The 14,697-nt window shown below is 39.3% G+C and overlaps 1 protein-coding gene across 11 annotated transcripts in view; it reads left to right on the top strand.

The window, feature by feature from the left end:
* Nucleotides 1-14,697, top strand: part of Trim37 (tripartite motif containing 37) — a 141,678-nt gene that overhangs the window by 546 nt on the left and 126,435 nt on the right. For 10 of the 11 annotated variants that reach the window (XR_004389001.1, XR_004389003.1, XR_004389002.1 and 7 more), the window contains exons 2-5: nt 2,542-2,643; nt 7,794-7,834; nt 10,262-10,378; nt 12,437-12,524. Coding sequence is in view for 8 of the 11 variants with exons in the window: in XM_032911863.1 (XP_032767754.1) it covers nt 2,542-2,643; nt 7,794-7,834; nt 10,262-10,378; nt 12,437-12,524 (348 nt within the window). In the remaining 3 variants the exon portion in view is untranslated. The remainder of the gene's footprint in view (nt 1-2,541; nt 2,644-7,793; nt 7,835-10,261; nt 10,379-12,436; nt 12,525-14,697) is intronic. The other variant, XM_032911867.1, reaches the window with a different exon arrangement.

The raw sequence follows: 14,697 nt of genomic DNA, 5'->3' as shown, positions 1-14,697 counted from the left end.
CTGTTCCGCAGTCAGGTGCTGCGGGGTTTCAGCGATGCCTTGGCACCTGCTCTCGTCCGTGTTTGCAGGCTGAGCCTTTCCAGAGCAAAATTGCAAATTCATCCGAACGACTTGCCCTGCTTTCTCGCCACCGCTTGCTCTGCATGATTAAACATTTTTCACCCTCAGCGGTTCATTTTGTAGGACACACACACCTTTCTCACACTCCACTGTCTTAACGACTAGTTTTCAGCATTGATTCTTGTAAGATGACTTCATGGTTAGGGCATTTCCATAAAGGCTAGAAGCATCAAAACGATTGCTTTGGGGTGGGAGCATACAGTTATGCGATGTAGTAATAATTAAAATGTGAACCGTTCAGGCTCTAAAATACTACATGATTCTGCTTTTTAAAAGTAAGGGTTAACTTACTGATCACTGAGCTTGAGATTAATCCAATTCACCCCAATGGTTTTATTGTCTTTCCTGAGCCAGTTAGAGTCCGGATGTCTCAGGTCCTGGCGTTGCAATCATGATTAAGAATCATGAGCAATTTTTTACTTTATTGCTATTGTGAAAGTTGTATGACGGTTTTGTAAACTTTTCTTGATTTTAGGAGGTTCTTACTTTCCTGGAATGGAGTAAAAATAAATGTTGGTAAACTTCCCTGTTTACATTTTTTTTTTTTTTTTTAATTCTTCACTTGATGTCAGAAGGGACACTCACTTTATAGTGGATGCAGACTCTCAGGCTCACACAATCAGTTGATTATGTCAGGACAGAAATTTGGATCCTGGGGGTTGGGGATTTAGCTAGTGGTAGAGCGCTTGCCTAGCAAGCGCAAGGCCCTGGGTTCGGTCCCCAGCTCCGGAAAAAAGAAAATTAAAAAAAAAAAAGAATTTGGATTCTGAATTAGCTTGTCACTAATCTAAATATCTTTACAAATATTTAGTGTATGCATGAATTGATGTACCTATGTAGAGGTCAGGACAACTTGGAGTTGATTTTCCTACTACTATGGGGTTCCTGGGATGGAAGTCAGATCTTTAGGTTTGGTGGCAGGAGTGAGTGTACTGGCTGGTTCTGTGTGTCAACTTGACACAAACTGGAGTTATCACAGAAAAGGAGCCTCAGTTGAGGAAATGCCTTCATAAGACCCAGCTGTAAGGCATTTTCTCAACTAGTGTCAAGGTGGGAGGACCCAGTCCATTGTGGGTGGTGCCGTTCCCTGGGCTGGTGGTCTTGGGTTCTATAAGAAAGCAAGCTTAGCAAGCCAGGGGAAGCAAGCCAGTAAGTAACATCCCTCCATGGCCTCTGCATCAGCTCCTGCTTCCTGACCTGTGTGTTCCAGTCCTGACTTCCTTTGGTGATGAACACCAATGTGGAAGTATAAGCTGAATAAACCCTTTCCTTCCCAACCTGCTTCTTGGTCATGATGTTTGTGCAGGGATAGAAACCCGGACTAAGACACTGAGCCACCTTGCCAGTTTCAGTATATCTTAGCAGAAGCAGGCAGATCTCTGATTTCTAGGCCAAGATCACCATAGGTTGTTTCAGGCCAGCCAGAGCTACATAGTGAAACTATCTCTTAAAAACAAATTCTCTCCCTTAATTACAAAACCAGTTCATCTCCATTGTGGGAATTGTAGAAGTAAGAAGTTGTCGTTGTGTATTTAGTCTTGCAGTCTTTCTTCACTGACTCACACACACACACAGTTTTCTGTACCATAAAGTATTTCTCTATGCTATATGTGTAATTGGCATAGTTTACTTAGTATTTGTCTGTAAGGGCTGTAGTCACATTCTTACTTTTATTATAAGTATTCCCCAGTAAGAATATTTCTACATAAAGTTTCTGTTTGTATTTCATGGTTTCCTTTTTTGTTTTTTAATGTGTATCAGGGTGTAGGTGTGTGTGTGTGTGTGTGTGTGTGTGTGTGTGTGTGTGGTCAGAGGAGACTCATTGGTGATTGCATTCCATATTTTGTTTGAGACAGAGTCTCAATGGCATGGAACCTTACTAATTAGCCAGGCTAGTTGGCAGTGAGCTTCCAGGGCTGTGTGTGTCCCCTGTCTTGTCATAGCTGGGATGGCACACATCACCGTCCTGGATTGTACTTGGATTCTGGGGTTCTTAGATTCTTTCACTTTCAAGGCAAACAAAATACTTCACTGACTCAGGCACTTTATTAGTCCATATGTTTTTCTTGGATTCATCATCAAGCTTATTAAAAGACATGCATGTTTTCCAGATGTTCTGACTAATCAAGTTCTGATAGGGAGTGTAGTTAAAACTGAGGCATTATCAGGCCAGGTAAGTGTAAATGGTAAGTGAATTGTTTTCTTCCCCCTTTCCTTTTTTCCTTTTTCTTGAGACAGGTTCTCACTGAGTAGCTCTGGCTTGCCTGGGACTCATACATAGTCTCGGACTGATGGAGATCGCCTGCCATTGCCTCCTGAATGCTGGAATTAAGTTGTGCACCATCATGCCTGCCTTGAGTGAAGTCTTTTTATATCATGTTCTGCAGTGTAATCTGAGAACCTCCTATCTTTTGTTTTTAGAGCATTGCTGAGGTTTTCCGATGCTTCATTTGTATGGAGAAATTGCGGGATGCCCGACTGTGTCCTCACTGCTCCAAGCTTTGTTGTTTCAGCTGTATTAGGGTAAGTTGTATTTCTTTTTATGTGTATTGAGTTTTTGTTATTATTAACTTTTTTTTTTTTTTTTTTTTTGGTTCTTTTTTTTTGGAGCTGGGGATTGAACCCAGGGCCTTGCGCTTCCTAGGCAAGCGCTCTACCACTGAGCTAAATCTCCAACCCCAACTTTTTTTTTTTTTTTTTTGAGTCATGTCATACAGTGTAGCTCTGGCTATGCAGATCAGGCTGACCTCAAACTGAGAGGGATCCACTTGCCTCTGCTTCCTGAATGCTGAGACTATAAAGAGGGATCCACCATACCTTGTATTTGGTTTATAGATGCTGCACTGTAAGTATTAACTAGCTTCCCCATCCCCCAAAGTATTTTGTGACCCTTTAAAATGTTTCTTTAGTAAAGGTTTGTCAATAAAGCACCATTTTTTAAATGTGAAGTATGTGTGTGTTTGTGTGCACGTGTGTGCATGTGCAGTGTGTGTTTTGCATCGATATATTTTTGTGTACCGTGTGTGGAATGTCTCTTTGAATCTAGAAGAGGATGTCAGATTCCCGGGCAGTGGAATTACAAATGGTTGCGTGTTGGGGGTTGAACCTGGGTCCTTTGGAAGGGTAGACAGCGTTCTCAGCCAGTGAACCATTCCTCTATCCCAACAGAACCAAATTTATTTGTGTGTGGGGGTGTGTGTTTTAAGACAGGGTTTTCCTGGGTAGTCCTGGCTGTCCTAGAACTTAATCTGTAGACCAAGATGGCCTCAAACTCACAGAGATCTGTCTGCTTTGCCTCTCAAATGCTAGGTTTAAAGGTGTGTGCCAGCACTCTTAATTCAAACTCATTACTATTTTACAAATCTGCATTGTGTTTAGGATTTAGAGATACTAAAATAAATGATAGACAACCTCCTTGAAGGTGTTTAAATCTGATTAAGGAAATCAACATTAGTGATTACATTGATGGTAGTAATATTTACCATTTTATGTATAAACAAAAAAAGGCTAATAATGATTTCAAAGGAAATGAATAAAATTCATGATAATAAGAAGGTGTAGTATGGATATGATTGATTGGCTCTGTGAGTTGAAGGTAGGGGAACATTCTTCAATAAAATTCCTTGAAAGTCCAAGGTATAAAACAGAAAATTAATTTTTGTTATATGTACACATCCCATAGTACATATGCTAATGCGTGGTTGAAAGTGCCCTGCTGACATGGCTCAGGTAATTTCCATAACTGAGAAAATTAAAACTATCTAATATACTCTTCACCTCAAAATTTTTATTTCCTACCAGGCGGTGGTGGCGCATACCTTTAGCCCCAGCACTTGGGAGACAGAGACAGGCAGATCATTGAGTTCGAGGCCAGCCTAGTCTACAGAGTGAGTTCCAGGATAGTCAGGTCTACAAAGAGAAAATCTGTCTCTGAAAAAAGTTTTTTTTCCCCATTTCCTTATTTTTTCTATAAAAAGACAGAGTGGGCCTACAAGATGGCTTAGCAGGTAAAGGTGCTTGTTTCTAAACCTGGTGATCTGGGTGCAGGCCCACAGTAGAAGGAGAGAGCCTGCTAGTTCAGGTGGTCCTGACTTTCACAAGCACACAAGGAAAGAGAAAAATGTCCCTTTGTCAAGAGTAGTTTCTAACCAGATGGTGATGGTGCACACCTTTAATCCCAGCACTCAGGAAGCAGAGGTAGGCCATCTCTGTGAGTTCAAGGCCAGTCTGTTCTACAAAACTAGTTTCAGGACAGCTGGGGCTATACACAAAAGTCCTGTTTTGAAAAAGTAAAGGAAAAAAAATTATTTCTATTTACACTTACTTAAATGATTTTCTTCTAGTCACAGGACTAACAAATATTGGAGCTGGAATTGAACGCAGTAAATCTTTTAGAGCCTGAATTTGTTGCTACTGTGATATGCAGATCTAGGTTACATATAAAACTTGTTCTCACAGGGATAAAAGGAGAAACTTAATGTTTCTTAACTTTGTTTCCTTAGCTACAGGTTTTAGATAAAACAATGTGCCTCTTGGGTAGTTGGGAAAAGAGTGAAATGAGCTAAAAGATAATTGGGAAATTAGGAACTATTATCTACTTGTGAAGTCTTAGTCAAGTAATTTATTGCTCAGTGTACCTGGTATTTTTTAATTGTGAAACTGCAGCTACAGAGATTAATTGGTCTCCATTGATGTAGTATTTGGTGGAGCCTGTATAGACTAGGTTTCTTTGATAAAGGGCTTGAGAATGCTTGAAAGTTTGGAAAGTATGGGTGACCTCTGGCTTATTGTGCTGTACCTAGGGTGTCCTTTCTTTTTTGTAGTCTTTTCCTTTCTTTTCTTTCTGAATGTGTTTGTTTACTCTGAGGAATTAGATTTACTTTGGCAGCTCTAGCTGTTATCTATATATGGGTCCTGGACCTCTTTCTCTAGTGTTGGTCTTTATTGACTTTTTTGGTGCAGTGTTGTGGTTTAATCCCAGGGCCTGGGTTTAAATGGGAAATGGCAAGTTCTTTACCACTGAGTCATGATTTTTAGCACAGCATGGGCTTTTAACTGACTTACTTCATTGTCCCTCCAAAATTTTGAGCTTTGGTCAAGATAAATTAATTATTTATGTTATATTCTCAACTTGACGATGATGTCTTTTATTTTGTTTTACCATTCAGACTGGTAATCTTGACTACCAGTGATGTTTATGTCTTGGCAGTTACTCTGTGTTCTTTATATCCATCTACTGCTTTCCATTACTATTCGTGAGAAATAGATTCCTTCATTCATAGACGATTCATTTCCTATTTCTTTGTTTTAAGTCTTTACTTACCTGTAGTTCACTTCCTGTCCTCTTACCATATTACTTATGCCCTTAAGTGTCATTTTTCTTTTTCAGAAGCCTTGTAAAGTTGAAGGGTGAAGTCGAGGGATAGTACTGTTGTGTTTAGATTGTTGTTTAGATTATCTTGGATTTGATCCTAACCTTTTTTTCCAATGCTGTGGTGTTCTCCTCACTTCCCAAAACTGGGCTGGCCTCACACACAATGCCTTCTTGCCTTTACCTCACTTCCAAGTTCTAGGATACAGGCAGGTGGTGTTAACACTTGAATTATCTTGGCTTTTTAGAAAAAAAAGTAATTTGTATGTGTGTGCTCGAAGGTATGTGGAGGTCAGAGGTTAACTTTTGGAAGTTGGTTCTCACCTTTCTCTTTGTTGACCTTGGGTATCTTTTATTTTTGCTGCTATAATCCAGTTCAATACAAGATAAAATAATTTTATTACCACTGTTCTATGTCAGGTATTTATGAGTGTAGATGTTTTGTAAGGCTTGCATTTATTCCATTTTGTAAAGGAGAGAAATCAGTTTCTATATTGACTGTAAGAATTGGTCTAAAGATATTTTAGTATTACTTATCCATCAATTCAGTATCACTGCTTCCTCTCTGTGAGCAAGCTGCACATTATTATAAAAAAAAAATTCCAGGGCTGACAAGATGACTCTGAGGGTAAATTCCAAGCTTGATGACCTTAGTTTGATCCCTGGAACCAAATGGTGAAAAAGAGACAACCCTCTTGTGCACATAGATGAGCACCGAATAAAAAGTAAGTTTTTTAAAACAATGGTGTCGTCACTTACTAACGAGGATAGAGGATATCAGTAGATAAGTTATGAAGTGTTAGAAACACAGTGAAGGGGACAAGTATGGCTTGCTGCAGGGCAGCTCGTCAGCAGCTCATTGTAGCTAAGCGTGGTGTATAACTCCTTGCCCACAAAAGGCTGAGGCAGGAACTAGCAGTGTTTGAGGTTAGTCTGAGCTACATAATGAATTTAAGACTAACCTGGGTGTAAAGCAAAATCCTGGCTCAGAAAAAGCAAAGGTCGATGGAGTTCATGAAAAGCTTTTGGAAGAAAGTCATATCAACTAAAATCTAAATGATGAACGAGATTTTTCTAGATGAGGAAAAGTGTCGATGAATGTGGTAACTAGAGGAGGAAACATTTAAAAGCTTAGTTCCGTGGGATCATAGGAGATGTGACTGAAGAGGAATAGCTTGGACTAATTCCTGAAGGCAGATATGAAAAGCTTTGTCTTTAGTGGAAGAGTGGTCTGTTCAGAGGAGGAAACTTGATCCCGTCTCACACCACAGACTGCTGTGAGGACAAAGTGGGATTCCCACAGGGACAGGCCTGGGCACGGAGCCTGGGGCAGAGGAGTGCTCCCTTACCTCGGCCCTTCCTTCCACACACCAGTTGTTCAGTATCTGGACCCAAGAAATCTTGTACAGAGTTTTGAGGACAGAGGGTTCTTTTCCATTTGCGCCTTCCTCCTTTCCATCTTTGCTTTCTTTGCTGGGGTCTCCTGTAACTCAGCCTGGTTTCTGTCCCACTTATATAGCCAAGCCGACTTTGAACCTCTGATTTGCCTTGCTATATCCCGAGTGCTAGGATGGCCGGTGTGTGCCTTGAAGTCCAGTGTTAGGCAGGGTAGGAGAGTGGTCACGGGTCTGTTGCAGTAAGTAGTCGTCTGGGAGGTTATATGCCCGGTACTTAATATCTGATGGGGCGAGGGTTCTACGCCACTTCTTGTTAGTACATTCCTCAGTAAACAACACAGAAACACTGTAATTTATTAAAAAGCTGTTGTAAGTTATTTTAAAAACTTGTAAAAAATGAAAAAATTTGTTGATCTGGGCAGGCTCTGAGCTGTACTAATCCCTCCACCTACTAAAACCCACACAATGTCAGTCATTTGCCAGTCTGATGTCTCCTGGGCTGCTTTTGCTTACTTAGTCTGTAAATTTAGTAGTACTTTAAACTCAGTAGTTTGTAATTATTTACAAAAAAAAAATTAAAATTAATCATTATTTTTGAGGATAGAGTAACAATATTATTTCTAATTAACAAGATTACATCTCATGAGACCCAGCTAGCCCTAGAATCACTTCCTTTCCTATGGGAGAGTAGCCTCTTAACTATTTTGGGGAGAGTCCTGTTCCTTTGAAAGCTTGCTCCTGTCATGATGGTGATGAGATAGATAGTAGACTGCCTGTTATTTCTGTATCTCTAAAACAAATCTAGACACTAGAGAGTTGAAACTCATTAAATGCAGTTTATAATGATTAGATATATAAAGTAATGGTATTTTTATAATCAAAATTTAATTATTTTGCTTCCTTAGCGCTGGCTGACAGAGCAGAGAGCTCAGTGTCCTCATTGTCGGTAAGTGTTTTGCTGTTTGTATATATGGAACATGGTGACGGAAGTAAAAGCCTAGTGTCAGAGGATGCCCCAGGATGTATAAAATAAGTTCCCCCTTTATCCTTCGCCCTGCAGTTCTTCCATTTCTTTTCCTTAGGGATAAAGTTGAATAGGGAATGATCATTAGCTCTAGAAAAAGAAATGCAGATCCTGTCACCTGACTAAATTTTAGGTTAGATGTATTATGTGTGATTGTGTTGTGCCCTTGTTTTTCTCACATAATTATTATGTAACTTCTTAACTTTTTAATTGAAACAAAAATGTAACTGGGCTTGGTAGCTCACACTTGTAATCTCAGAACTTAGGAGGCTGAGGCAGGAGGTTTGCTGTGTGAGGCCAGACTGAGCTGTAATATGGAACCTTGTCTCAACTGGGAAAAAATCACTTTCAGAAGGAATGAATAGGCATGCTATTCTTGTACACAAGGGGTGATGTATGTTCTTATGTCCAGTTTTTTTAAAACCACACAGATATAGAACCTACTGTTTATGATTCTCTTGTTTGTTGTTTATTATTATTATGTTGCCCGGGCTGGTCTCCACCTATAAGGACATACTCCTGACAGCACACCCCCAGCCCACCTATACTTTCTAAATGGTAGGATTTATAGACATGTGCTCCATCCCTGGCTTTATAATTTGCTTTTTCCCCTTCCTAAAATCAGTTGATGAATTCACAGATGGTGTATGTATACAAGACTTTTAAACAAATATTTGATAACCTTTATAAATATCCCCGGACTTAGTGTGTTGCAGGAGATTTGATCACACTATGAACCCCGAGATTGTTATTTACTGAAAAAAACCTGTTTTGAGTTGTAGTGTGGCTTGAGTCAGAGAAAGATTTGACAGAATAGGATATGCCTAACTCTCATGAGAAGAGAGGAAAGGGAAGCTACTTACCAGAGCAGAAAGAAAAGGAGAGAAGGCAGTTATTTTCTTTTTTCTTTCTTGGATTTTTTTTTATTTACATTTCAAATGTTATTCCCTTTCCTGGCTTCCCATCCATGAGACCCCTATCCCATCCTCCCCCTCTTCTATGAGGGTCCCCCACCATCCCCCCTTCCCGCCTCCCTACCCTGACATTCCCCTACACTGCGGGGACCAGCCTTGGCAGGACCAAGAGCTTCTCCTATTGGTGCACAACAAGGCCATTCTCTGCTACATATGCAGCTGGAGCCATGGGTCTGTCTATGAGAGGAGGCAATTTTATTGGGAGAGTTTTACAGAGACAGGTTGAAGAGACACAGGTAAAGACAGAACGAGCCAGGGAATGAGAAGGAGCCAGAAGATTAGAACACATTGTCAAAGTTAGTGTGAGGCCAAGCAGAGCAATTCAGGAGAGGCCAAGAGAGAGAAGCCAGATTGAAGAACAGCTAAGGCGAACAAGCCTGCCAGAACTCAGAAAGAACTAGGAAGGGTGAGCTTTTTCAGCAGTTGCCTCAGTCTGAAATCATTCTAGGCCTAGATGAGATGAAGCTAGAAGCTTCCAGGACTAGGCCTAGGTTAGCTGACGGAGGCAGTAAGCTTCTGAGATAATTGCAACAGGAGAATAAAAGTTACATTTTACACTCATAGTCATGTTGGCAGATTTTAGCTTGTTTATTTCTGGTTATTTTAGGCCACAGTGCCATCTTTTGCTGTTTTATTTTTTCACATTACTTTAAGAGAAGAGCAGCAGTGTAAATGAGAATTTGGTTGTGATGGTCCTCTTCTACATCCAGTATACTGTGGCCTATGGAGCACTTCAGTGTGACTAGTGATATTTAGTTTTTTGTTTATTGAGACAGAGTCTTGCTATGTAACCCAGGTGGTCTCATCTTCTGACTTCAGATCTCTGAGTGCTGGGTTATAGGGGTGTGTTGCTTTTTTGTTTGTTTTTTGTTTTGAAAACGAGATATCTGCATTTGGCTAGGGATTGTAATTGATTCGTTGTTTTGGTGGACTATGGCTTGAACCTAGGAATTAACTCATACTAATGCCACTTATATGCTGCTACTGAACTGTGCTTCAAGCCCATGGTATCATTTAGTCAAATTTAGGCTAAGAAATTAAAAATTTATAACTTGATTTATTGCTGCTCTTTAGTTGGTACATTTTTCATGTCTGTGATGTATGAATATGATAAAAATAAGTTCTATTGCCTTTTACTTTTTTGATAGAACCTTACTGTGCAGACCGTGCTGGCCTGTAATTCATTATTTCACCAGAACTGTCCTTGAATGCTTCTGTAACCTTAGTGATAAGATTACAGATATGCTTTCTCATATTTGGCTTTTACTGTTGCTTTATAATAATATTGTGCTCTATTTTTAGGAATATTTATTTTAGAAAAATCTTGGATGTCTGAACTAGAATATATACATGTACGGATTGCTTCTTTTTTCAGTGCTCCACTCCAGCTACGGGAACTTGTAAATTGTCGCTGGGCGGAAGAGGTGACACAGCAGCTTGATACTCTCCAGCTGTGTAGTCTCACCAAACATGAAGAAAATGAGAAAGACAAGTATGTGCTTGGGTTTTTGTCCAGTATTAATAGAATATGCCATGTGCTCTTTTAAAGATACTTTATGTATCTATACATATATTTATTGGTTTTTGTTTGTTTTTTTCCGGAGCTGAGGACCAAACCCAGGGCCTTGCGCTTGCTAGGCAAGTGCTCTACCACTGAGCTAAGTCCCCAACCCCTACATATATTTAAATAATTAGTTTGTGTGTGATTATTTCTATTTAACTGATGAACAGGAACACAGCAGTAATACAATGTTTTGGTCTTCTTAGAAATTATAGTGGAAGCAAATTTTATATAAAAAAGAATGAGTAGCTTTATATTGCATGCTTACAGATGTTGGTCATAGAGGGTTATTAGGAGTAGATCAAAAGTGGAAAGTTAGGAGAGATTCCAGGGATGTCGACGAATGTTTAAAAGTAAAGTCATAACTGATTTTTACACATAGTATGTTAAACCAATAAGTTGAAACCTCAGGGGTCATTAGAAATAAAGTTTAGACTTTATTTAAAGTTTTTATTTATTGTTCTATAGAAATGGGACCTTGGGGCTAAAGAACTGGCTTAGTGGTTAAGAGTGCATTCTGCCCTTGCAGCAGATGCAAATTGGATTCCTATCACCTATGTCATGTGGCTCATAACCCGCTGTAACTCCAGCTCCAGGGGATTGGACTCCAGTTCCCCTGGCCTCCACCTCCATGGGCATACCCACAGGCAGACACATGTATACAACATTTAAAGCAATAAAAAATAATCTTTTTTGAAAAGGAAAAGGAAACAGGACCACTGAAATGGGAGGAGCTAAATTTTATTGGTTTGTTTGGTTTTCTTGATACAGGCTTTTGCTGCGTATCTCAGATTGACCTTGAAGTTACTTTGTAGTTTAGCCGTCCTTCTGCCTCAGTCTCCTGAGTGTAGAGATTACAGATCTTTGCCACTGCTTAGTTGATCCCTGGCATGCTGGTTCATAATTGAATGAAACTGAGTGTTACTTGTACTACTGTTCTGGCTAAACTGGATTCTTAAGGCTGTTACTTTTTGGCATTGTGGTGGTCATACCAAAAAGAATAAATTAAATATTATAACACATTTCATTAGTGACCACTTGAATAATTTCCACTGTGGGATGATGAACTATCACTCTTTGGAAAGGTCCTTTTTTATTGGGCTTTTAAATTTTTTATTAGCACCTCTCATAAAAGGAATAAATGTCCCATAGTTTCCCCTTTTTTTTTTTTTTTTTTTTTTTTTTTTTTTGAGCTGGGGACTAGCGCTAGGCAAGTGCTCTACCACTGAGCTAAATCCCCCAACCCCTTTTTCTTTTTTAAATTCAAAATTTTGAGCCTCAGCTTCCCCCAAGTTTATTACAGATATATGCTATCATACCCCGCTTTTGGTTTATTTTATATATCATGTAAAGTAAGGGTCTGTAGTAGTGTGGTAGGTACCTGGATGGTTTAAATAGTGTTAAAACGTTGTTTTTCTATAGTTTTAGAGGCAGGAAATCCAAGAGCAAGGTGCTTGATGAAGGGTTAGTTTCTGGTGAAGCCTCTGTCCTTGACTTGTAAATGACTGACATCTTTCAGTGTCACTTTGGAGGTTAAGGCCTTAGTGTAAGAATTTTGGAGAGAGTACAGTCAAATCTGTAGAAGAATTGAACTTCATTGTTTTACATGTGGACATTTGTACTAAGAGAACGTTTTAAATTGCATTATATTGATATTGTGCAATTGAGATAGATGTCTTGATTGTTATTATTGGCCAGTTATAGGAAAATTATTTGTACATATACATTTGCTTGTGTAAGAGATTAACATGACATTTTTTCTTAAGTAGTAATGAGATAGCATTTATCATATATAGTGATGAAAGGAAAGTTTTGTCTATGTGTTATTGTTATTTATGTGTTATTGTCTATGTGTTATTTAGCCTAATTCTTAGAAGTCACTGAAAACATTTTTCTTTATGATGCTATAACCATTTCAAAATGAGTGATCTGTTTCCTTTAGCTTGGAAATTTGTTAAAAATAACTCTTTTCTTTTTCATAATAAATAGATGTGAAAATCACCATGAAAAACTTAGTGTATTTTGCTGGACTTGTAAGAAGTGTATCTGCCATCAGTGTGCACTTTGGGGAGGAATGGTGAGTGGAACAAATGTTCTGTTTGGTTTAGATATCAGAAGGCGTTGATATAGTTAGTTGATTTAGATGGAATAAAGTCTCATTTTACTCTGGAAAATCAAAATATATCTGTATTATGCATGTCTTATTAAGGTGTTTTACCTTCCGATGGTTCAGAAGAGCCTCTTTGGGCCAGTGTGTTGATGCCAGATGGGCACTGCTTTCATTGCTTAATATCTGTAAATATATTCTACTCCCCCCCCCTTTTTTTTTTTTTTTGGTGCTAGTGATTGTCGAACCCAGTGTCTTCTGCCTTCTGATAGGGCACTGTCACACCAGTTAAGTTACATTCCAGCCCAAGATCAATGTCTGCTTTGAGTATCGGTCAGTTATTTTTATACTTTAGGGCTTCTGAAGTAATGTTGAGTGTAAATATCTATATAATCTGATATTCTCATTTCTTAGTTTCTCTTTCCAATCTTGTTCAGAGGCTCTCACCATCACAGGATTGCTGCCTACTCCCACTTCATCCTCCATTCAGAGTTGGAACTAAAAGCATGCACTTCCATGCTTGGCTTAAGAGATTTTTGGGTTTTTTGAGATGGGGTCTTACTGTGTAGGCCAGGCTTCCTCAGCTTTCCTAGTGCTGGGATTATAGATATGTAGTCTGTCTGGCTAAAAGCAGACTTTTGGGGCTGGAGAGATGGCTCAGTGGTTAAGAACACTGCCTGCTCTTCCAGAGGTCCTTAGTTCAATTCCCAATAACTACATGGTGGTTCACAACCATTTGTAATGGGATCAGAAGCCCTTTTCTGGTGTGTCTAAAGGCAGCAACAGGGTACTTATATAGAATAAATAAATAAATCTAAAAGCAAAACAAAACTAAAAACCAGACTTTAAAGCCAGTTTACCTTTATCAAGTTTGAAGCATTCATAGTAGCTTTCCTAGAAGCAGCTTTTTTTTTTTTTTTTTTTTTTTTTGGTTCTTTTTTTTGAGCTGGGGACCCGAACCCAGGGCCTTGCGCTTCCTAGGCAAGCGCTCTACCACTGAGCTAAATCCCCAACCCCAGCTTTTTTCTTAATAGCTGTGTTCTGTCATTTAATATTCAGCTAGATCATTTATATTAAGTACAACAATATAAGTAGGTTGAGATTAAACACAGTAAGGGTTTTTTGTTTTGGTAGTGCTAGAGATGAAATTAAGGGCCTCCTGTCTGCTATAAAAAGTGTTCTATCAGTGGGCTCTAACCCCAGACTAAAACAGTCAGTTCTTAATGGGGAAAATGAAAGTGTGCCCACATTAGCAATTGCCTGAGTCTCATGTTAACTAGGAGACTTGATCATTTGGTGGCTATTGGGCAGTGTATTTTACAGAAAGTATGGGAGGCTGAGCTGGCTGAGTAGAGTTCAGATCAAACAACTTTGAGTTCAAATTGTAATGTGCTGACTGGAAAAATAAATGACCACATTTTGAGTCCTAGGCATAAGAGGCTCAAGAGATGGTGACTTTTTCATCCTAAGTCACGATTTATCCATATCATGTGGCCAACGAGTTGGCTAGGCAGTTTAGAACACTTATTGCTCTTTCAGAGGGCCTGGGTTCGATTCCCAGGCTCACCTGGCCGTATATAACCATCCATAACGCCATTTATATAACCATCTATAAGTCTAAATATCTCTAGTCAAGGGTATCCAACATCTGACTTCCGTGGGGCACCAGGCATGCATGTGGTATCACACATACATTCATGCAAAACTTCATACATATAAAATAAATTTAAAACAACAAAAAAATCCCCACATTTTTTTCCTCAGAGAGCAAAGTGGGGTGCTTTTGCTAAACAAGACACCCCCTGACCAATACTCCCCCCCAGCAGGGTTTCTCTGTGTAGCCCCGGCTATCACCGTAGAACTCTATGTAGACCAGACTGGCCTTGAACTCAGAGATCCACCTGTGTCTGCCTCCCGAGTGCTGGATTAAAAGCATGTTTTCCCATGCCTGGCTCCATTATTTTTTTTTTTTTTTTTTTTTCGAGCTGGGGACCAACCCAGGGCCTTGGCAGTGGTGGCAAGCGCTCTACCACTGAGCTAAATCCCCAACCCTTTCCATTATTTTCTTAATGTCTAATATTTAGACTCTTAAGGCATTGCTACATTGCCAGAGTAATTTTTGCAAACACTGGCCTGTTTTTTT

This window comes from Rattus rattus, chromosome 9 (assembly GCF_011064425.1).
Source record: "Rattus rattus isolate New Zealand chromosome 9, Rrattus_CSIRO_v1, whole genome shotgun sequence".
Taxonomy (NCBI): Eukaryota; Metazoa; Chordata; class Mammalia; order Rodentia; family Muridae; genus Rattus; species Rattus rattus.
Note: the sequence above shows the minus strand (reverse complement) of the source record. Positions and strands in the feature narration are given on the sequence as shown.